General features: G+C 36.3%; 1 protein-coding gene across 1 annotated transcript in view; it reads left to right on the top strand.

The window, feature by feature from the left end:
• LOC145685836 (uncharacterized) overlaps nt 1-25737 on the top strand; it is a 74899-nt gene that overhangs the window by 8445 nt on the left and 40717 nt on the right. Inside the window, exon 2 of the mRNA XM_081758432.1 lies at nt 20530-21140. Coding sequence (XP_081614558.1) covers nt 20530-21140 — 611 coding nt within the window. The remainder of the gene's footprint in view (nt 1-20529; nt 21141-25737) is intronic.

Below are 25737 nucleotides of genomic sequence, written 5' to 3'. Positions count from 1 at the left end.
GTTCACTTAGATATTTTATCTGATCCATGCAAAGTGCCATTTGGCATTTGAGCTAGTAATAAATAATGGAATATCCAGCAAGGTATGAGACGATATGATAGAGTAGAATGGGGTGAGATAATAGGGACTTCCCCAACAGCACAAGATGTGCTAGGCATATGCTATTTGGCTGTCCCAGCATGTGCCATTTAGGTGACCCTTTTTAGGTACCCGACACTTGGTACACATGGTATTGATGTGCTAAGTATATACTTTAGCTACCTAAAGTTTTCGGTGCTTGTTACACCTAGTTGATATTTGCGACTATGTACCACAAATGTAGCATTTATATACCTGGCTCAATTTCGCACTGTGATAGTCATTTGTTTTTATGTTGTCACTTGGGACATATATCTTTCATGTTCAAGGTTCTTCCTTTAGGTGCATCCTTTTTCAGATACTTATGACATAACTGATATCTGCAGCAACGCACTAATGACAGTCAGCTGTTTGCATTTGCTCATGCGCAGTAACATGCAACGATTCCTCACGCTTTCTGCTCCAATTTCTGTCCTTCTAGTACACAATCACTTAGAAAAAAAGAAGCAACAAATGCACCAAATTTGGGAGATGAATTTAGAAGAAAGAAATGACATAACTGATGAATAAAAATTAAGATGAATCTTTCGTATATACACCGTATGTGAACTGTTAATTATTTACGTATTTAATAGTTAGGGATAAAGAATTGTATTTTTTAGATGCCAACTGTTGCCGATCATTGAAATTGAATTTGGAAGAACCATGAATTAAAGCAAAGAACGCGTGTCATTTTGTTATAAATTTGCATGGCGAGCGGATTTTATCTGATCTCAAACTGCTATCGTCGAATATACAGGGTTACAAGAGCAAAAAAATGAAATCTTTGAGTTTTTCTTCCCACGGTTATGCCGGTTAGGCTAAAGGAGACGGTGATGATGAGTAATGAATGAAATGGTGGAAGAAAAGTGGGAGGAAACGGGAGAACCCCGAGAAAACCCACGCACACGGTGTTTGTCCACCACAAAGTTCACTTGGTGGGGGCTGGGATCGAACCCGGGACCCCAATCACCAGAGGTGAACGCTCTACCACTGAGCCACCGCGGCCCCGGTTACAAAAGCAGTCTGATTAGTCAAATTAAAAAGAACTCCAGGATTTATCCCTCTACAAGCGACGTTTTCTTCATCGCCTCTATATCAAAGTCGGAAGAGCACGCGCCTATTAATCAAAGGGTTGGTGGTTCACGCCCACCATCCCATTCATGCACCTATTCCCATTTGGAAAACCGAAAGTTGAATCCAATTTGGCGGATCCAAGATGGCGGCCGGTGTGGATAACACGTGTCAGAGAAGCAGTACTTGATCCAATTTATTTTACATATGCCCACATTCATGTTCAGTTACATCTAAAGAAGCTAAAAGCAATTTTGTGACCGAGCGTTATAGTAGTGTATGATTGAAATCCGGGTATATGAAGGCTCATAAATATGCAAATTACCCATATGGGCTGCTAGATTAGTACAATACATATTGAGCCATGGAGAACTTGGCTTTTAAGTCAGTTTTACATGAATACCGAGGGGACACTTCACGAATGCGTATCTAGATAAATGGCCCACCCGATACACATATGTACGTATCTTCGTATATTGTAGGTACGAATGTATATGGAAAATAGAAATGCAGGAAGAAAATAGTAGGAGTAGTTTATTGCAACAAACGAAATAAATATTTTGAAAAATATCAGAGTTCAGTGTTCATTGTCTTAATTTTAATTATTATTAGAGGTAAAGCCTAAGATTTTCAAGTACATAAAAATTTTATATATATATATATATATATATATATATATATATATATATATATATATATATATATATATATATATATATATATATATATATATATATATTCAATGAAAGTTTATTAGTAATCATAGGAAAATATTATGAGATAAGTTAAAATTAATTAAAGAAAAAATATAAACTAATTTGGATAATACTAAAAAATAACACTATCCATGGCTTTGGATTGGATATTGTAACAAAAACAAGTACTGACCAAAACTTCAACACACACACTGTATTTTAAGCTGTAATGTCTGTGAGTTTCTAATATCTACAATATCCTTGATCAGACTGTATATAGACACTATAGCACATAATGAAAATACAGACATATAATGTCAGAGAATTTGAGATATTATTAGATAGAGAATTATGGCAGAAAAGTTTGGATAGCATAGACAGGAAGAAGTTGAAAAGAGACCTTTATAAGGACCAAAAAGAGCGGTACATGATTGGCAGGAAAATGAATAACGGAACTTACGGGATTGGCTGAAGGCTTTAGCCAATAGAAATTCATTTATCTTCAATAGTCTCTATATAGTGTCTGATTAAGACTATGGTAGATATCCGAAACTGTAACACATTATAGTTTAAAATACAATGTGTTTTGAAGCTTTGATCAGTGTTTCTTTTATTATATATCGAATCCAAAGCATGGATATTGTTATTATAGAAGTGACTCCGAGACTGGAAAGGGAGATACGCATATGGAAAAATAGAAGAAGAAGAAGGGAGATAGTAAAGATACAACGAATATGGTTCCTCGAAAAGTGATTAGAAAAAGAAGTAACACCAAGAAGCATCAGGATAATCAAGAAAGGAGTGGAGCACACATAAGTGAGGTTTAAGAAACTACTGGAGAAAGCGGGAAAATTATATGTGTGGAGTGTGGTTAGAAGATAGAAGGAGTATAGAGATTACAGAGAAAATAGAAAGGGAAATAGAACACGGGCTGACAGTGTTTGTGAGAGAAGTGGTTATGAAGGGTTTGGAGATGTGGGAGAGAAGTTTTTAAGGAAAAGTGAAAGGGAGGCTGAGGAAGAAAGGCAGAACTTTAGGATGGTGTGGAGAAAAAAGCACGGAGAAGGTGAGGGTAGTAGTCTTGGAATATGTGAGAATAATGGAGAAGGAAGAAGAACTTTTTAGTTGAACTTCACAGATTCAACGTGAAAGAAAGGGATGTGGACTTTAGAGAGCTGATTTACTCAGTAGATGAGGCCTTAAGGGGCGTTAAAAAAGAAGAACAGAGAGAGAAGATAAAAAGGAGAGAAGCAGCGCTAGTGAAGGACAGTATGAAGGAAAGAAGTAGAGAGAATTTCAAGAAGGAAGAAAAAAAGTTGCTTATGATGTTGAAAATTATGAAGGTCATAATAATAGAACAGGCGGACAAGAATGGTACAGTGGTAATTATGGAGAAAGAATGGTATCAGAAGAAGATGGAAGATGTATATGACGACACATATGAAGTTATAGGGTATAAAAACATGAAGGAAAAGGATCTATTTAGGAGAAGAAGAAAGGGGTCTCAGGAAATGGATAAAGGTACAAGGAAGGATACCAAGAATGAAAGTTTTCCCAAAGTTACACAAGAAAAAAATGAAGCTTAGTCCTGTACTGGCGTATAGAGGGATCTACTGAGAGCCGCTAGAGAAGGAGCTGAAGGAAATGTGAAACGGTGAAACTATAAGAGAAGGACAAGAATCGAGCAAGGTGAAAACACAGAAGAGGCCAAAGAAGTATTAAGGAGAGTGGATTTTAGTGGTCAGTCTAGATGTTAAGGCTATGTTCCCGAACCGTAGTACAGAATCGATAATAAGTATCATACAGGAATAGATGGGAAGTATTAGCATCAAAATATGAACAAAAGAAAAGCTGGTATGGAAAAACTGTTATTGTACAGGGTGGCCCAAAAGTAGGTACACAGTACCGTATTCATCAGCTCATTGCATTTTATATCATTTCTTATTTTTATCCATCAGGTAGATTTAGTTTCTTTATTATTTGTTCTTAATATATTTTTATTTACATCTTAAGGTCGGAAGAGCCGAAGCAAATGAACCCTTAAACTAGAATGTTATACTTGATCAATGCAGGGGTGAATACCTACTTTTAGGCCATCCCGAATAATAGGGGAAAATGTAAAAATAAGACAAGGACTGAATATTGGTTCAAGGCTGAGCCCAGTACTGGCAGAAATAGTTATGAACAGTTGGGAGAAAAAGGTGAGAGAAGAAGGCGAGATATGTGGATGACTGCCTAATCTTGTGGCAGGGCCTAGCAGACAATTAGAGAAGTTCAAGGATTGAGTGGATGATAAGCAGAAAGTGGTTGGACATGGAGTTGGAAGAAAATGTAAGAATAAACCTTCTAGACATGACCTTAATAAAACAAGGAGAGGAGGTGGTTACGAAGTGGTATCAGAAGGAGTGCTCAGCAGAGGTATTCTGCAACAAGAAGAGCTACATGGATAGGAGTATGAAGAGGAATTTCATAACCAATATGATAAGAAGAATAGAAATGCTGGAGGAGGAAGAGTGAGGAAGGAAGGAGAGCATAGGAAAATTTTAGAGACAGAGAAGAATGGTTAGAGAAGGAAGGAGTTAGAGGGAAGAAGAACACAGGTGAAAGAAGAGGATTAGAGTGGAAGATGGCATGGTATAAAAAGCACGGGAGAAGAAAGGGAGAAACTGAAGAAGTTACGTAAGAAAGAAACTTATAGAAGGATCAGAGCTTGCAGATTTAGTGGAGAAAACTTGTCAAGATCAATCAAGAACAGAAAAGGCACCAAGAAGATTAATGAAGAGGAATTAGGAATCATCTACAGGGTATGGTGGAGGACTGCTATATGTCATGTAGGAGAGACGGGGAAGAGAATGAGAGAAAGGATAAAACTACATAAAGATGACATGAGGAGGAAGAAATATACCAATGCGGTATAAAAACATGTTAAGGAGACTAATCACAAAATTAGCTGGGATAAGACGAGTATTGGAGATAGAGAAGAATATGATAATAAGGATGTAAAAAGAAGCAGATTGGATGAAGAATATAGGAAAAGATAAGCTGATGAACTGGACAGGATGCTTACCTAATGCAGAGAATTTTGGATAGCATAGATAGGAAGATGGAATTGAAAACGGTCTTTACAAGGACCAAAAATGGCGGCACGTGATTGTTAGGAAAATGGACACGGACACTTACGGAATTGTCAGAAGGCTTCAACCAATAGAACTTAGACTTTTTTCATAAGGACGACTATATATACAGGGTGTTACTCAACTATACCGACAAACTGTAAGAGGTGATTTCCTCACATCAAAATAAGAGAAAAAGTTCATATGAATCTATGGCGAGAAGTGCATAGTTTCAGAGCTAGGACTGTCCAAAATCCCGCAAAAACCAAAATTCAAGAGGTCCTGTTTCGAATTCCAGAAACTGTGGATGGTGGTCCTTAGCAACGTAAAGGAAGCCACTCATACACGATCCCAAAGTGCATGTTTCGTAAATTTTCAATAATTGTACAGACCATTCCCTACAGGGTGTAATTCTTACGTACGCTCTCAATAGAGTTTTCAGATATACCCTGATTTCAAGGAGGACCCAAAGTAGGCAGGAGGTAAGCCTTGACAACTATGGACATCCAATGCTTCGGGGGAAAGTCAGAAGTGTTAGGAACCAGCAGCTTCTTGCCCTTTTGTGTTCTGAATACCGTGTGATGCGATGTGTTTCGTGACGGTGTATTTCACATTTTCTTCACTTATGAGCGTGAAAGAAAACTTCGCAGAATGAGTTCTTCTGAGTACGAGAAACCATGCTGGTGACGGTCGTTAACACTTCCAACATCGTCCCAAAGGATTTCATGTTTAGTACTAATTAAGGCTTATCGTTTGCCTATTTCGGACTAATCATAAAGTCAGAGCATATCTTAAAATTCGGTTGATGGCATGTCTGTGAAATTCTCCCTATATGAAAAACTATGTACACCCATTGAACATTAATGAAATATGCATTTTTGGATTGCTTATGCGTGACTTCTTTTACGCTGAGAAGAACCATCATCCACAGTTTCTAGAATTCGAAACCTCTTGAAATTTGGTTTTTGCGCGATTTTGGACAGCCCTAGCTCTGAAACTATGCACTTTTCGCCGTAGGTATATATATATATATATGGCTAATTCCATTTGTGACTTACACGACAAAAGACGCCAGACGGTAGTAAATATTATGTATTAGAAAAGTTATAAGATATTTTCATGCGCAAGTTTTAGGTTATAAATAAGGCGCAATAAGTCCTTCATTCATTTTTATTTGCAGCATTTAAATATGTAAACAAAATGGCTGAAACAAGTCTCTAAACATATTCGTGACTTACACGACAGTAGGAGACATCGTGTTTTGAATAACGGTTAACTATATGAAAATTCTGTTCTTCTATTGCTACAAGGAAACTAAAACTTTTCACATATATTAAGTAGATACCAAGCTACAAGACCAAAAAAGAATTATTATATTTTCTGTATTTATTTTAAAATATATGCCACAAATATAACGTGACGTACACGACATAAATTTGTGACTTACACGACAAGTCTAACATCATGTCTTCGTTTAATTACACTTTCAAAATGTATTGGCAGACAGAGTGGCACTAATGATTTAGAGAGATAAAAGGAAGTTAACAGTTCTTTTATTCGAGCAAAATTTGTCAAATTCTAATTTAGGTCTGTGATCGACGTCTGTTAATGCAACATAGGCCTAATCCTTCTGTTGCGGCCAATACAATTCTTTATCTTGATGGTAATGGCGAAGAAATGTTACATACAGTTCTTCTGATTCTTTTCTCGACATGTAACAAATATTTAATAGTTCTTTTTCCGACGAAGGGTACCAATACCCTGTCTCCAGTAGAGTATTTTCATACTTCTTCGCTGCGTTTATTCCCTTCATATGCGCCAATGAACTGTTCTGGAATGAAATCAACTTCCTTCGTGGTGAAGAAATATCTTAGATGAGAGAACATTCAATAGTATACGCTGAAACAATAAAAGTAGTGATAGCTTCGTGTTTTTGGAATATTACATATTTCTTTCTTATGATGTTTCTATTGGCGCATCAACTCAAAAATTTTTGAAGTAATACTCTTTACTACAGTATATTACATTAATGTTCGGACATAACTTGCGTGGTCTCTCAATAAATTCTAAAGCAGATTGAGGATCAATTTGTCTTTGAGAGCCTTTTCCATAGTTCGTAGCCGAAAAATGCCAAAACATTTCAACTTTCTGCAATGTTATTGAGCAAAGTGAATAATGTTGTACACCATCATCAGACTGATAATTCACATTGTTGATCGGAAAACCGGATGACGCCCTTCAAAATCTTCCATAAGTGTAGTATTGAAACAAGAAACTGCAAACATATCTTGATGCATACAATCAGATATAATTACGTACGGATCATGTTCTGTGGTTTCATTGTCTTCAGAAAAATATATTATTGCAGTTTACATAGTATAACTGTGTGATATCCAGTGAGCGGTTTGTATCTTTTCTTGGTACATAAAACAGTAACTTCCACTAAAATCCATTTGATGCAATATCATTCTTTGCAACTTCTCTATTTCCGCTTCCATTCATCTTCTGAACTAGACATATCTGAAAATGCAATAGAAAAGACGAGTGTTACATATCTGACATGTCCTAATTTCATAACCTTAAAGTAAACTTTGTTGTGACTTACATATTTTGGTTTGAATAAGCATGTTTTCTATCAAGGAAGCGTGACAGAGTAGAAACGTGCTAGATTTGGCTCGGTAGGTTGCGGGTTTAAAACATATAGCTGGCAATCCTGACTGAGGTGTTCCTCATTCACACCAGGTAAATGCCGAGATGATATCCTTTTAATAGGTCTGAACGAATCCTTTCCCACATGCCCACCTCCGTTCTATACGGGCCTGAGCTTTAGATCCCTAAAAGCAATAAATACCAATTTACAAGCATGTTTCCAAAACAACGAAAGAGTACGAGAAAATCAATTACAGTATTAAAAGTATGTGAAGCTAGAAATTTCGGAACCACATATGCCGGCATTGTTCCAGAGACAGTAGATACTTCCTGTCACTTAAAAAAAAAAAAAACTTCTTTCTAGATCACATTGATTCATATTGTTTAATTTTTCATTCATTTGTTACATTCAAATTCCAGTCAAGTACACTTTACACCCATACTTCATAATATTGCTTTTATTCTCCTTATCTTTTATTCTCTTACACTAAACATGACACCTAATACATTAATTGAGTTATCAATTCATTGTTTATATGTTTTACTGCAGTTAGCTACTATTGGCAATGTGGGAACATTGCAACAAAATGTGACTTACACGACACGTATAATGTGACTTACACGACAGGGAAAGAAATGTGACTTACACGACATATTATATTTTGTATTTAAAAGAGTTACACATATTATTTCGGGACTTTCTGCACGGCCTTTGATTACCGTCTGTCCAAATGAAGAAAATTTAGAATTACAGCTTTTTTGTTTAATTATGTATGTAAATACATAAACTTATTTATGTTTTCTTGTGACTTACACGACAGCCTACTTGAATAAATCAATTATTGTAATTTTCTTGCTATTATTAAATTATGTGCAAAACAATGTCACTGATGTAAACACAAACATTATCTTAATAATTACCATACGCGATCTTCACTTACCTACAGGAATTAGCAGGAAAAAACTTTGTGTTAAAATCCAATTGTAGGTGCGATATTCTGCGACATGAAAGTGGCCATATTTTACCTCCTGCAGAGCCATCTACAGGTCAACGTTGGTATCATCTTGTTCATGTATGAAAAATTCAGCATTCTTAAAAATGAATTTTAATATTTATCTAGGCCAAGGTGAAACTTCAAATTTTCCCTTCGTAGGGTCACTTACCGCGGAATTGACCATATATATATATATATATATATATATATATATATATATATATATATATATGTGTGTGTGTGTGTGTGTGTGTGACTTCATTTCAGTTCTATAGTGTCCATATAGTGTCTGATGAAGGATATGGTAGATATCCGAAACTGTAACACATGATATTGTACAATACAGTTTTTGTTGAAGCTCTGGTCAGTATTTCTTTTTGTTGCATCACTAGAAACTATTATTTTTCCAAGGTTAGAAAATATCAAATGTACGAAATCACTTAAATAAAACAGTAATAAATGTATAGTAAATTAGTAATAAATAATTAACAGAAACTATTTCCAAAAATTGTACTTTCAAGTGTAAGTTCTTATAATACTAAACGGAAAAGTAAGTATAAATGAAACAAGGTAATAAAAGGGTTACAACGTATAAGCTGCCAGCCCCAACGACGTGATTTCCATATCAAAATGTAAATATAGTAATTTACATGTACATATTAATATAATTTAAAGCCAAATTAAGTATTAATTTTTAATTATATTACGATTAATTCGGACATATAAATATGTATGAATGAAAGTGTTGATATTCAACAAGGGTATTCATATTAACCCTTAGTTGGTAGCATCCAAAAAATAAGCTATAACAGTAACATCCGCCTGAGAGACGGACACGCACAAGTCAGACGCTTTAAACCAAAGTGGTGTAAGACAGTTTTCAACAAGCTTTAGTTACACCCAGAGAATAGATTCTACGTAACAAAGTTCATAAACGGAATAGTGATGCACGTCGTAATTCACTTGTGGTTGTACCCATGAATTCAGTACAACGTGCTTCACTGCTAAGAATCCATTTCTAAACATATACTTGTAGTTTTATCAATACATATATGCATCCCAAAAGAATATACCTTCTGGCAATTAGAAAGGAACTTATTGAAAACATTAGACACTGCTGCTGGAGCATTCTTTCTTTTCCTTCGTTCACAAGTAGATGAATCAGCACACCTAAGAGCCGCCAGCAAAACTTCACACCTTTTGCAAGACATGGTTGCACGAAAAGCATGAAGTTCAGTGCAATCAGTTGATAAAAGTGACACCAAGCTCTCATGCACCGACTTGAAAATAGAGCACGAAGTCATCAAAAAGATACGCGATTCAATTTTAGTCTTATCGGTATTCTTATAACTTGAGGAGAAGTTCTGTAACATCCTGCTCATCACTTCCATTTTGGACTGATGCGGTACACAGTTTCGTTCAAAATGTCATCGGTAAAGAATAAATGCCAAATGTCCTCTGGATTTGGAAAATTGCGTAACTGATTCGCCGGTCCTAACCACGATGATAATTTAATTTTTAACACGTTTTTCTTACGTGTTTTAGTACCCAAATTTGGCTTCTTGCAACTCCATCTGATACAACTATGTTTGCAATAAACACTATCAGTTTCTGCTGTACTTTCGCATAATTTTTATTAGTATTCTCATCATTGCTGTATCCTTCATCACATATGTTATTGGGATCTTTAAAATCTATTTCTGGACTTCATGACCTGTTTTGGATAAATGATCTTATTTAGGAACATAGGAATCATCGGATCCGTAATCATAATGAGTTTCTCTGTTCTATAGCCATTTGTAGTATAACTCTTGTCCTTTGTGGTATACCTATGCTATTTAACATCTTAAAATATTGAGATTTTTTAAACGGAGGAAACACCCAAATATTAATAGTTGTCAATATAAAGTAATATCCGTTCCTTAGACGGACAATAAATATTCTCTTTACAGTAATATCCGCTTGTGAGACGGCGTGGAATAACTTTATACACTTCGAAGTTTGCAACAATGAGCTAGACACGCGACCACCTGCACACAACAGCACAGTCAACCCACAACTGAAGCATAGGTGATATATTAGAACATACCGCGAATATGCGTACCAACTCTAAAGAGAAAATATCGTACAGCCGCCTGGGAGACGGATATGACCGACTAAGGGTTAAAGTTCAAACGTATTACTTAAAAAATATTTGTCTAAGAAGAACTCATCTTCACAAAATTTCAACTTTCGCATTACACACCGTGACAGGGTTAGTAGCCAGGAGTTCAATAACGGTTGAGCTAACATAGTTGCTAACTTAAAGTAGGGTGCAAGTCCAAAAAAACCAGATTTATAACGTATATTCTATAAGGAACAGAAATCAGAGAAATGAAATGAAGTTAGAAGCATTGACCAGCAACTATTGTTACTTCCAAACTCACTCTATTGTTTGCGGGTATAGGGGAAAGTTGTATAAAACGGGGACGGCGCACAGTGGACGAAACGCATAATCTAGCTGTGCAAAAGTCATATATCAAAAACAATGCCTCACTGTGGTACTTAAACATTTATTTGCAACACTATAGTAACAACTAAACTGAACAAAAGCTTGAGTACCGTAAAGTGGGGTGAATTTAACCGGTGGGATGATTTTGAAATCTATTGTTTCCATTTGCCGGTTATTCTGCTCTCAGTTTTCATTTCTTCCGTCTTATTTTTTAAATATAAAAATATTTTTCCCCAATAGGTACATAGTTATAAGGTGTAAGGTTAAGTTTCTGTGTGACAAAATCAAGGTGTTCAAAGCCACCTCAATTTACGGTACGAAAAATGAAAACTGTTCTTACAATAAGTGCGCATTTTATCTAAATAGGAACGTATGAAGCAGTTACCGGAACATTATTCACTATCAGGGTCGCTTTCACAATCTGGAGATAAGTCAGGAATGAGATAAGGTTGTGTCAAGAGAGATTTGACGTCATCATCAAGTCCCCAAATCTTACGTGATCGAGCAATGTGGCCACTTTGAGAAATGGAAGAGATGAAAGGATCAGAGGAAAATAGCATAATATTCATTAAGTCTGTCATTGTTTGCACACGGTTAAATTTGCGTGTATGGAACTCCCTGTATCGTCGTAAATCTTTATTTCTCGCTTCCATAGTTTCCTCTGAAAACATACCAATAGGGAGAACAGCAGCTGTGATGATATCTGCCCCATGAATGAGCAGTTTATGCACACTAGATGGCATGTAGTACCAAGGGTACAGTTCAACAAACCTTTCAGCAGTCGCTTTTGAGTAACTACGAAACGCTTCCACATTCACCGCATGAAACTGTTTGCAATACCACGTGGAACCGTTTTATTAACTCTTCATCGATTCCTGTGATAGATGACGCCACAATAGACTGTTCGAAAAAGCGCCTGGCAGTATTACCATCGTTTGTTGTACCAAACCCAGGCTTTGGAATATCAACTAAGAGTCCCATTTTAGTTTTTAAGTCACCTTGAATGCATTTCTTAGTTTGCTGAAACTGTTCCTTATCCACTAGCGTACGCATTTGCCAGTTTTTGACGTTCCGACGATATGCGATGTGTAGAATGCACTCAAAACACCTTACCCAAGCATGCAGTGTTGAAAGACCAAATTCATATTTGCTTTCATCCTTCGAAAGTTGCTCTATGAATTTTAAGTTATTCATATTTTTTGGTGTCACCCCACAAATTCCACATGCTTGAGTTGAAAAATCAGCAATGACCCCAAACGTTTTCCCATCAATCATTGTTAATTTACACATAGAAGTAAATATGATATCGTGGCCACAAATATTGACAACAGTGGGACAGAGTCCTTGTATCTGCTCTTCGACAATCCCTATTTCACGTTTGGACACCTTCACAGTTTCTTGCTCAAATAAGAGTTTAATAGGCCTACAGAATCTTGTGGAGGAAGGTCGAGGATTCTGCCAAATAATAGCATTAGTTTTATTTGCACGCATATGTAGTGGAACTATACACACTGCAAATAGAAATGAATCTGTTTTAGCACCTTCATCATTATCATAGAATATTTGCTTGTATGTGGAGTGGCCAGAGCTACCATCACAACCCCACTTAAAAATAACTGTAACACCATCCGATAAATGATCGACGTTTTGAGATAAGACATCTTCGTGAACCATGACCAATCTAGTTATTGTGTGGTCCACCAGTGCCTGAACTGATACCTCTGCTGATGTTTCACTAACTGTAATTGATTCTATATTGGGATAACAGTCTTTCTTTGCTTTCTGGATTTGATCGTAGGAAGGATAGATATTAGCATTACGTGCCTTAGCGCCAGACTGCACTAACTTGTAAGAATGTTTGGTAAAACGTCCGTCTATATACAATGCAAGTGCTTCTACGGGCGTATACTTAGTTGGTTCCGCGTTCGATGATTTCCATGATTTTTTAATTTTCGAAGCCCTCGTTGGTGTTGTTTCAGTGACCTCACGCACTACGCCTGCGGCATCTCTTCTTCCAGACAAACGTAAACTACTTTGGGCGGCAAATGCTAATTCTTCTGTTGAATGTGTCTTCACTAACGAGGAAACTTTCCTCTTTTTCGATGACACGGACAATTGTTCAAATTCCTTCGGTGGCCTTCCGAGTGTGCTGCAGGATGATGGCCCTGGTTCTGGATCATATTGTTGATGTTGAGGCACAAAGGTGACATTGGTATCCAGCCATTTACCTTCGTGTGATAAAAATACCTTCAGCATACGATTAGATTTCTGCCATTTTTGATGCACCTTGCTATTAAAATTGTTTACTTGCTGCTGAATGTACTCGCTGTTATCTGTATTTGTCTTGTCCAGTCCCAGTCTGCTCCAGACATACGTTGCAACTGCGCAATTTTTGGCACTTAGGGTTCTTTCTACATGCCAAATATGAAATAGTTCTCTCCGGGATATAGACATCGTATCTGAAAAGATAAAACACATAAAAAAGTTGCAGTTTTCTGCAGCTCATATCACTATTATTGATTAAAAGAACATTCATTTATTGCACATAAACATATTTCAAGGTGGATATAGGCGGATATCTTTACTGTTTTTCCATTAAAATGCAATATAACGTATTTTTTTCTAGTAAAATCATTTTCTGATGTTATATGCGTGCTAGTGTGGTACCCTATTTAATTTTTTAGTTATTTTTTTATTTATGTAACACTGCATCCCTGCAGCAGGAAATGCCTCAACTCTCGATTCCTAACAGTCAGAAAAACTTGGGAGCACGATGGGTTAACTTTCACTCTCTAAATATGACTACCATTAATAACACCAGCGGCTGTCTCACAACTCCTCTTTTATACGTGCAAAACCATTTCCCTGCTTAACGTAATATTTTTCTATTGTTGTTTCTGCCATCTGTGGTATATTTGTGACCCCTTACGGGTACAATGAGTAATAATCCAAGCAACTTCATTTTGGACTTTTGCATAGCTAGATTGTGCATTTCGTCCACTGTGCGGCGGTTCAAACGGGGACATGGTGTTTCTACATGATTGGCGCCGCTTACAGCGGCAAGGCTATGCATTATTGTTCAAGACAACGATTACACAATTTTCGGCAGGAATAAAAACATCACTGTACAGTTAGTGGGGGTGTTTATTGCTTTGAAGTTTCTGGCGAAATATTTTTCGATGTGTCGCCTTTCTACCATTTGACTTACTCCCTGATTACATGTAGAAATAAATTTGGTAAATACACTAATGTATTCATTAGATTTAAGCTATTGTTTACACGTTTCTCTTATTGGGTTATATAACCTATGAGCATAGGGAAGCCATGTTTTTCCATGTATGTCACATTCTGCCAAAACGGGGACATAGAAGGTAGTACAAATCGGAGACGTCCCCATTTTAGACGACATGTAACATCATTACAATTTACTTGTAGTTCGCGTATCACAGTCCACTTGAGGCTGCGTATTACAGTCCAGTACATACTAACACTAGAAGAAAGTCTTTTTGGCGTGACACTAACCGATTTACGTTCTCTGAGGCACTCTAACCTTTCTTCGCGTGATCCTGAGAAGACATCTATGGTTAGGGCAAAGGGATTTAATCGCGAAACTGTCAAAAAGTTTTTGATCTATTGGAGTCTTTTTATGAACAATATCATTTCTCTCCGAATGATATGTATAATGTTAACGAGACAGACATGATGGTGCCCAATAAGCCGTCTGAAGTGCTTGCGCTCCTTCAAAAAAAAAAAAAAAAAAAGGTGCTTTGACAATCTGAAAAAGGGGTTTTAGTGACTACAAAAATATGCATAAACGGGACTGGTAATTTTGTGCCTGATATGTTTGTTTTCCCCAGGAAAAGGGAAAATCATGTGTTGATGGATGATGCATCTCTTGGTTTATTTGTTGTGTATCACGAGAGTGGCTGAATAAATAAGGAAAATTTTTGGTTTGGTTTAATAAATATTTAGAGTTCGCAAATCCTACTTCTGAGAAACCTGTGCTACTTCTATTAGACGGTCACAATTAACATGTCAAGAGCTTATAACTGATCAAATCTAGCAAAGAAAAGGAATGTAATTTTATTCTGCTTTCCACTACACATCCCACAGGTTACAACCTCTGGATGTTAGTTTCATGGCATCTCTAAGTAACTACTTTTCTGGATGGCTAAGTGGTTAGCGTACGCGCCTTTGGCGTGGGAGACCCGGGTTCGATTCCCGGTGGTACCTCATGTGGTTCGGATTCCACGTTAATCAGTAAGTCCACGTCTCATACAGCTTCGCTGCTGAACGGGACGTTAAACTCAAAATCAATGCAACTCAACTCAACTATTCTGGAGAAGTAAGGAAATGGTTTATAAATCATCCTGGCCGGAAAGTAACCATTTATCAAGTCGGGAAAACTCTACAATGTAGCTTTTGTAAAGCAGCTTCAGTGCAAACGGCAGTAAATTGCTTTAAAAAAACTGGAATATACCCCTTAAACAGAGATGCATTTACTGATTACTTATTCACTCTATCTGAAAAGACCGAAAGACCATGCGGATCCACAACAACTGCTGAGCTTTCTCAACTTTCTACCTCTGTGCCCATTTGTGTCCTGCCACAAGCTGCACAGCTATCTCAACACTTCACGTATGCGGCTGCCACTCCTCCGACATAAAAATGTTAAACCTTCTCAACCTTCAATATCTGGGATTAATTGGGATCCGGTGGAAAGTTTTTCAAGTTTTCCCATTTCATCAAAATTGCTCATACCTTCACCTAAAGAGCTGAACAGAGTTAAGAAACATAAAAATAATAAAAGAAGGGGTAAGACGGTAGTTCTTACTTCCTCACCATACAAAGTTGAATTAGAAGCAGAAGAAAAACGAAACGAAGAAAATAAGAAAAATCTACAGAAAGTTTGCTAAATAAGGCTAATCCTAGAATTTACTAGTAAAGAACGAAAAGTTAGCAAGCGTATTGGAATGAAAAGTGAGACCTTGTCTGATAAGGGTTATACTCTTAGAGATCCGAAATCAAAGAAAATTAAACTCAAGACGGAAGCAATACTATCTTCATAGTCGGAAGAGAATTCTGATGTGGCTTGTGTTTTTCGCAACGGACTCTATAGTCATTCAAAAGCAAAAGAAGGATGGATTAGGTGTTCTGGCTGCAATGGGTGGGAACACGATGCCTGTTTTAATGTGAACGAAAAGGTTGATTGATTGAGCTTAACGTCCCGTTCAGCAGCGAGGCTATATGAGACGTGGACCTACTGATTAACGTGGAATCCGAACCACATGAGCTCCCGCCGGGTGAACGAAAAGGATGATACATTTGTTTGTGACTTTTGTAGCACGTAAAGTTTAAATTGTTGCTTACTAGACAAAAGTATTTTATTTCAAATTAGTTTTATTTAGTACGAAAATTTCATTTTTATTTCTTTTTTGATTAATTATAAACAAGATGTAATTAATTATATTGATTTTGATTAATTATAAGATACAAACAAGTTGTAAACAAGATGTAAAAAGTTTTAAGTAAGATATTTGTAAGTTTTGAAAGTGTTTGGTAAGTTTATAAAGGCAACCCCATTTTAACCGACTAGTAGTATAAAACGGGGACTTTCACCCTTTTTCAGTTTTCCTTATTTTTTGTTAAAATAAACGTTCTTATGATACAAAAAGGCCTGTTTCATGGTAGCCAACATTCCACTGAATGTTTTCATTGATATCTAGCAATTTTATCGTTGATAGTTTTGGTTTTATGTACTAAAATATATAAGGGTCCCCATTTTCTACAACTTTCCCCTACACCTTAATGCTAAATTGTTGTTACCATAGGTGCTAGATTTCCCATCTGACCTGTATTTTCACACCTCTGAGAAAAACCGTTAGCATGACGCTAGCTGGTAAGCGAGCCTGACAGAAGAAAAAGTAAGAAAATATAGCGTTTATGTCTGGAGTATCAGATTTAAAGGGTATATTTATAATAAGTAAAATTTCATAAGAAAAATGTTCTATGCGGCCCCACATCGATATTTCGTTTTCAACATGCTTTCCGTTCAGCAAAAAAGATTTTTCTCAGCCAAAAAAGATTTCTGGGGAAGGGAATAGGCAGACGACTCACCACCAAGACGGATTTTTTTGTTTGTCTAGCATTTGAAATGATGACAGGTCCAAAAATTAAAAAGAAATACGAAAACAATTATGTGCCATGTTGTATTTAGGGTTATTGTTTATCCTATATAAAGGTTTAATCTTAATTTATTCATATTTTGACAATGTAAACAAATAATGCAGACGAATTCTTTCTTAACCCGCCACTTGAGCGTAGTTCATAATTCGGCCATCAGATTCGGTACCCATCTGGGGCAAAGAGCTTCTGCTTCTGGTTTTTCTAACTGTATCTACGCTATCTACCATAAATAAACAAACTGTAAAGACTGTGATTTGAGGTAATTAAAATAAAGTTTGGGAAAAAGCAACATACTGGTGGGTGAGAATAAGTTCCAAGTTTATGGGCGAATAATAAAAATGGAATGACAATACGTATATTTTAAATTATTTACAAAATTTGTACATATGATACCGTCTGAAATGTGGGTGGCACATCACAAAGGGAAAATGTCAACAACTCCGAAAAAATTGAATTTAGAGAGGGTCTACAACTATTGAGAGACAACCAGTGGAAGTACAGTAAATACAAAGACTCAGGGGGTAAACAGTTAGTTCATGCTTAGCTGCAGGTTTGGCGACTTCAATTCTATTTCCTTCTATGGGAAACTGTGCTCAGTTTATTGTTAAGTGGTGATGCAGCATGGACAATCAGTGGACCCTGGTCCAGAGATCAATTGGTTAGCGAAGATCGATTGAGATCGTTGTGAGGACTCGTAGAAATTGAACATAGCTAGATATTACTTGTGAAAGTTAAAAAAAAATTAAATCATTTTTGGATCTATGTTGAGTGATAGTGCAAGTGACTGTACTACCGAACAAAGTCGTAAGTGTTCCGTGAAAACTATGCGTACATACCTATCTAGATATTTTTAATAAATAAATAAGGTTAGGAGTTATAAGCCACGTTAATAAAGAACGTGCGGAATTGTGGAACAAAAACAAACAACACTTTACGCCCAATTGACCTGCATCAGTAAGATTTTTCTTTGAGATACAGTGTAATGTAGGCAAAGTATGGATCACACAAGTTCTTTATTTGTCTCACAAAGCCAATCTCGGTTACAAAGTTCCAGAACTCAAAATTTCTAAATCAAGGCAAGTAGGATTTTGTCATAAGCGTTGTTGTGGAGGAAGAGAACATATTCACCACTCATCGAAAGGAGAACGGTCGGAACAATAATAGGAAAAGAAGAAGATATGGAAAGATTAACCCAAAATTGGAAAGGATAAGATTTAGAGAAGGAAACACAAAGAAGAGGATCACTTATAGAGAGGAGTGAAAAAAGGGACAAATCTTATAGATATGTGCACATAAACAAACAAAAAGAGAAAGAAAGGATTTTACCCAATATTTAAAATCCGTACAATGGATCGATCGATTCTATATATATATATATATATATATATATATATATATATATATATATATATATATATAAATTAGTTGCGTCTGTGTATAAAAGGTGTATAGTGCTAGTGAAGTAGTGAAATAAATCCATTTCTTTTATGATCCGATTTTGGAGCTATAAAAGTGATGTGAGTACTTTTGCATGTTTGCTAATCTCTTTCAGGTGTACCACTAGGCCGGGTCCAGTAGAGGCTGTTAGCTCTTTTTTCAGTATTTAGTTACATTTTTATCTGATGCTAAAAGATTCTCTGGTAACAAGATGGCAGAAGAAAGTGAGTTATAAAGGCCATACCAGAGAATGTCCTCAAAGGGGTAAGGCGACTATAAACTTTGAACTCACGTCGGAGGAGATTATTGACTTCTAAAAAAAAAGAGTTTGAATTAATTTTCAAAATCATTTTGGCTTAATTTTATATTTTTAATTTGTATAAATTCCAATTATAGCTTTGCTAATCTTCTAAGCCTATTATATAAGTGCATTACAGGTGTCAATATTCCCTCCACCCATCTCTCATGTGCGGGGAAATTTGAGAGTATATTCATTGTGGTAACTTTAGGTAACCACTTAACGACGACCATCCAGCTTCTAACATGAGAGAGCCCTTTATATGGGGACCATCCAGAGTGATGCTCTTAACAAACGTTAGATTGCAGTAGCTTGTAAAGTAAGGAGTCATCAGAATTTTTCCAACAGAGTTACTAATTCTTACTTTCAGTTCGCTTTGTCTTGGAATTTCTAAAAGCTGGATATTCTATTTTAACATGATCCTAGAATGTCAATACATTACATAACTGTTTTAAAAGATAAACCATCTTACATCTCTCTCTCTCAGGAAAACCATCCCTAATATCCTCACTTATTCCGAGGCTTTTTCGACCTTGAAGACCGTCTTCGAATCACGCCAGAAGTGTTCTTGCTATCTGATGCATTTCTACTACTCTAACAGGTACTTAAATCTGCACTGCCACTTGGACATCCTTTCCGTCATAGTTTTTTTTCCTACGATATCCTTCGCAATTGTGGAGTTTAATGACGCCCGTAAATATCGAATGACATAATCGAGGAAATTGACAAGAAAATCGGTCTGAATTAATGGTTAGAATACTAAGTGTTGACGTTGGAGGAGATATTAAGAAACTGAAAAAAAAAAACTCAATTTGTGGTAGTTCCGGAAAGAATGTTGGGAAGTTTACATGTCATATTTTTCTATTATCTGTTTGGTCAATAGTATGTTGTTGTCCTTGTGTTCAAAATGAAATTTATTATTTGATCCTATTCGATTTTTTTACGTAGCTGATGTTTCTTGAGTTTCTGTGATGTTTTATGGAATAATAATTATATTTCAAGCCTAGAATAATACAGCCGTAACTCAAAGATAAAATTTTAAAAAGAAAATATATATTTTTTATTTTCACCAAATTGATTGCCTTTCAAGGTTCAACCGATTGCACCTTGGTTAAATATACTAACTTACACCCCTGATATATATATAATATTTGCTTATACGTTATAGCTTATATTTTAAATATTTTAACTTAAAGTTATTATGCAATAAAACTGATAGTAAGTTAAAACCTATTCTGAGTTATGACAGTGTTATTATGCGACTAAAATAGATAGCAAAGACGTACTTGCATGGATATGTTTGAATGAAAGTTATGTAAACAGTTCAGATGTAATATTGTGTTGATGATGTACATATCATTTAATGGTTATTATTATTATTATTATTATTATTATTATTATTATTATTATTATTATTATTATTATTATTATCGAAATGCTGTACTTAGTTGTCAATTCTATGTTTATTTTACAGGAGAATCGACAGAAATTGAACCCATCGTTACAAGTTCAGAAGTTGAACCAATTTCGCCAACTGATCTAATAACCACATCCTCAGGTTCAGAAGATAAACCAATTTCACCAACTGATGAAATAACCGCATCCTCAAGTTCCAAAGATGAAACAAAATCGACAACTGGTAAAATAACCACAGGCACAAGTTCAGAAGATAAAACAAAATCGACAACTGGTAAAATAACCACAGGCACAAGTTCAGAAGATAAAACAAAATCGACAACTGGTAAAATAAGCACAGGCACAAGTTCAGAAGATAAAACAAAATCGACAACTGGTAAAATAAGCACAGGCACAAGTTCAGAAGATAAAACAAAATCGACAACTGGTAAAATAACCACAGGCACAAGTTCAGAAGATAAAACAAAATCGACAACTGGTAAAATAACCACAGGCACAAGTTCAGAAGATAAAACAAAATCGACAACTGGTAAAATAACCGTACCCTCAAGTTCAGAACATACATCAAATGCAACAAGTCCTCCAACTAAAAAGCCAGGAACCGATTTGGAAATAGTTCAACTTATAAAGCAATGCCGAGCAAGTTCCTTGAGTGCTGCAGAAGCAGGGGTAAGTAATTATTTTTTATATTGCAAAATACTATGAAATCCGTAGGTTTGAATTTCCATTCTATTATGGTCGACTTAATGGTCAGAAATATGTGGAACTTTTGGAGGATGCGCTTCCTGAGATACGAGCTCGATTAGCTGACGAAATCGTACACTTACAACAGGATCATAGCTCTGTACACGATTCCAATCTTGTTCAGGCATATCTACAACGGGATCCACATATCGAACTAGTCGATTGGGTACCTCGCGCAGCGGATTTGAATCCAATAAAAACGTTTGGAGTACCGTTGTAAGAGAACTTCAAGAAAATTGGCCGCAGAATCCACCACGCACTGGAGATGAATTATGGGAGCTGGTTCAATATACATGGACGGACTGTACACGGCGAAACTATATTGCTCGCCTGGTTGATTCCATCCCAAACCGACTGCAAGCAGTTATAGAAGTTAATGGCGATTACACTCGCTATTAAATAAACATACCTCCCAACAATTCACCTATAACAGCTACCTAATTCATCTAGCGCATTTGAATATTGTATTTTGGCAAAACATGGTCTATGGCCTATAATGTATCTAACTCCATGTATATTGCTACTAAAGACTTATTTCAATGTTCTCTTTAGTCGAGTGAAAAAACAAAAATAACAAATAAAGATAATATAAAAATAGAAAGCAAAAATAAAAATAATAAAAATAAAAGACAAAATTAATAAAAATAAAAAACAAAAATAATAAAAATAATAAATAAAACATTGCATTATACAGGTTCTGGGGAACTTTCTTTATAGTTGTATGTTTAAAGTTCCTGCAAATGATCATTTGTCATGATTACAATGCAAATTTCCAAACGTTACAATTTGTGTTGCGTTCAATTTATCATAATGCACAAAGTATATTAAAAATTTATTTGTGGTTTAACTTTTCTATTTGTTATTGAGCTCGCTTCGTTCAGGCTGGTTTACGTTAATATAAAAGACAATGAATGATCTCACCTCAATGTGAAAATACTAACGCTAAATTCGATTTGTTAATACAAGAGCCGAAATATATTCATTGCATAATTCGACATGAAAAAAAGTACACCTTGTTCATAAAGCTTGGCCGCACTCTTTATTGCTTTCAACTTCAGGTATCTTCGGAAAAAAGTAAACCAGCAGGTTCGAACCTCGAAGCCAACCTTTGCAATCGGGAAAAATTTTGCAGATGTCATTTTTTCTTTCAAAAATATAAGACTTGTTGCAAAGTGTAGATAAAAAATTACATTGATTGAAATACTTAATGATACAATATTTCGAAATCTTGTATTAATGTCAGCAAATGCTTGTTTGTCATTTAGCTCTCTACACGTAATGGAGCATTGAGATACGTAAAGGAATCTTTCCATATGTAAAACAATGCTCAAAGTTAAGACATAGACATAATTCTCTGCTGAGTACTAAAACAAAAGTCACAGTAGAACAAAAACAGCGTTTGCAGTGGATATGAATGCCATAGTTATCTTGAAAGCCTTTATACATCGCTAGAAGCATGCTCCGAGAAGTGCTTGTGTTAGCTAAGTGTTAAGCCGTTGGGTTTCAAATCGTAGAGTTGAGAGCTCGATTCTTATCTGGGCCAATGTTTTTTTTATATAAAACTCTATTTTCCGCAATGCATGAAAAATTATATAAAATAATTATATAAAACAATCATTGTTATTTTTATTATTTTTGTTTTTATTTTAATTATTTTTATTTTTGCTTTCTATTTTTATATTATTTTTATTTGTTATTTTTGTTTTTTCACTCGACTAAAGAGAACATTGAAATAAGTCTTTAGTAGCAATATACATGGAGTTAGATACATTATAGGCCATAGACCATGTTTTGCCAAAATACAATATTCAAATGCGCTAGATGAATTAGGTAGCTGTTATAGGTGAATTGTTGGGAGGTATGTTTATTTAATAGCGAGTGTAATCGCCATTAACTTCTATAACTGCTTGCAGTCGGTTTGGGATGGAATCAACCAGGCGAGCAATATAGTTTCGCCGTGTACAGTCCGTCCATGTATGTTGAACCAGCTCCCATAATTCATCTCCAGTGCGTGGTGGATTCTGCGGCCAATTTTCTTGAAGTTCTCTTACAACGGTACTCCAAACGTTTTTATTGGATTCAAATCCGCTGCGCGAGGAACCCAATCGACTAGTTCGATATGTGGATCCCGTTGTAGATATGCCTGAACAAGATTGGAATCGTGTACAGAGCTATGATCCTGTTGTAAGTGTACGATTTCGTCAGTTAATCGAGCTCGTATCTCAGGAAGCGCATCCTCCAAAAGTTCCACATATTTCTGACCATTAAGTCGACCAGTAATGCGGTAGATACCACCACCACCGGCATTTTTACATATCCAACCCCAACAATGAATGGTAGCATGTCCGATTTGACGTGAACGGGTCATGTATCGTGGTTCATATCGTGTTCCAGGTGGACGATAGACACGCCGAGGACCATCGTTTGCAGTAGAAAAAACTTTCTCGTCTGTAAAGACAACGCTGTCCCACATACGACCGATATTTTCTTCTGCAAACGCCCGTCGATCGACCATGTGGCTATCTGACAGTTGTTCTTTCCTTGCAGCCCGGAACGACCTCAGATTTGCATTTCTGAGGCGGCGCCGAACGGTGTTTACATCACCTGGAAACCCCGATGCCTCTTTTAGTTGTCGTGCAGACATGAAAGGATGCCGACGGCATTTTTCAGTTAGAGAGTGATCTTGAACTGCAGAAGAAACTCGGGACCGGCCAGATCCAGGTTTTCGGGCTACATTTCCACTTTCTTGATGACGTTTCCACCATCTGTACGCAGTAGCACGATCGACGCCATATTCCAGACCTGCATCAGTAACACTCATGTTTGCATGTTGAATGAGAGCTATAACACCCTGTTTAACTGCACTGTCGTAATGACGCGCCATGCTCCCAGAGTCCCAGCACACCACAATGCATATTATCAGCTAACGATAATATGCAGTCGCTTGTGACGTTGTGAAAACAACGCAGGCGCATTGAATTGATTCCTACTCAAAAAGGGTACCTTAGGATTGGATTTGACCTCATATGTCTCTTTTCTGCGAAAGTGTACCTTCTCCTATATTTTCTGAAGAACAAGCTTACTGACTGAAGTCCTCTAGCATCAAACTTATCTCCACATTTACCACTTCTCTAGAATAAGGAACGAAAATAATCCGCACAAGCTTGCTATAATGAGGTGGTACAGAACATGAATAAATTAAATCTTTCTAAGACAAACCATCATGGTCACGGGGTTTCAGGCACTTGTTAGCTGTAGTTTTGGTGTCTATGAGTATGGGTTCGAAACCCAACGCTGCCACTTCTTTATTTTTTGCAGCTATGTCGGAACGTTCAAATTTTCATCTTTACATTCGAAATAAGAGGAATTATGATGACATTTATTTGGATATATTTTTAAAACGAAGAACAAAGTGAAAACAATACACCTAAACAAGCACTATTACCAGTACTAAACAATTGCTACGAAAGACTGAAACGAACATCTAGGCTCCTAACGACGGGGCTTGCAATTTGGGCTAAAGTGGGTTAAGAACTAATGCGGTGAATAGTCTTCAACGGACTCAAACCCGTGTCCACGTGCAGCAAGACGTAAGTAAATATTTTGTGTAACGCTGTGCGCAAGCTTATTCGACAATAATACTTGTAGTACTGTTCCCGACTTTTATGTATACGTAAGATAGATCGCTCCTCGTGCCATATAACTTTATGGTGGATAAACACAATGTGTGTGGCTTTTATAGAAACGGAAAAGGAAATGAGACAGGAGCCTAATCCCAAAAGATCGTCCGCGAGATGGACGTTGTGTGACTTGCTTGTGCGTGGCGACGAAAATATAGTAGGATATTAATATTATTGCTCGTTGAGGTGACATCTTATGCAATGAAAGTTAAAATATCTTGTTATTATTATTATTATTATTATTATTATTATTATTATTATTATTATTATTATTATTATTATTATTATTATGAGCGTACTTTTGAATGTGCACTGGTAAATTAATGCGTAACTTGTTATTATTTCTGAAATTTTTCCTCGATTGTATGTTATTTAATTTATTAGTGGGCACTATCTTGTCTCCAGGTCATCGAATAAATTAATTTCGGCGTGTACTGTGGTGTAAATAGCATTACAGGAAGAAACTTGTTCGTTCCAAACATCACGGCGAACTTAGTAATATTTGGCTTATGTTTTGAGCTGCCAAGATAGTGTAGGGGTAACGTGCGGGACTCGTGAGTAGTGCAGCTAGGCAAACATAGGTTCAAACCTTCTTCAGGTCAACCTCTGTTTTTTTCACAAAGCGATCGTGAGGAATCGAAGATTGACTTTTCATACTAAATGAGGAATCGTTAAGAAAGAGGAAGCACACACCTGCACCGCGATGGAGGCAATTTACGAATGCTGGTTGGGGATGAGCAAACAACATTTACAGGAATTACTAGGACGGATCGAACCTATTCAATGATCTGAAGTATCCACTTTTCATATTATTGGTCTTAGAAAGAAACACTAAACCATTT

This window comes from Thermobia domestica, chromosome 5 (assembly GCF_964235325.1).
Source record: "Thermobia domestica chromosome 5, izTheDome1.hap1.1, whole genome shotgun sequence".
NCBI lineage: Eukaryota > Metazoa > Arthropoda > Insecta > Zygentoma > Lepismatidae > Thermobia > Thermobia domestica.
This window is presented reverse-complemented; position numbering and strand designations above follow the sequence as displayed.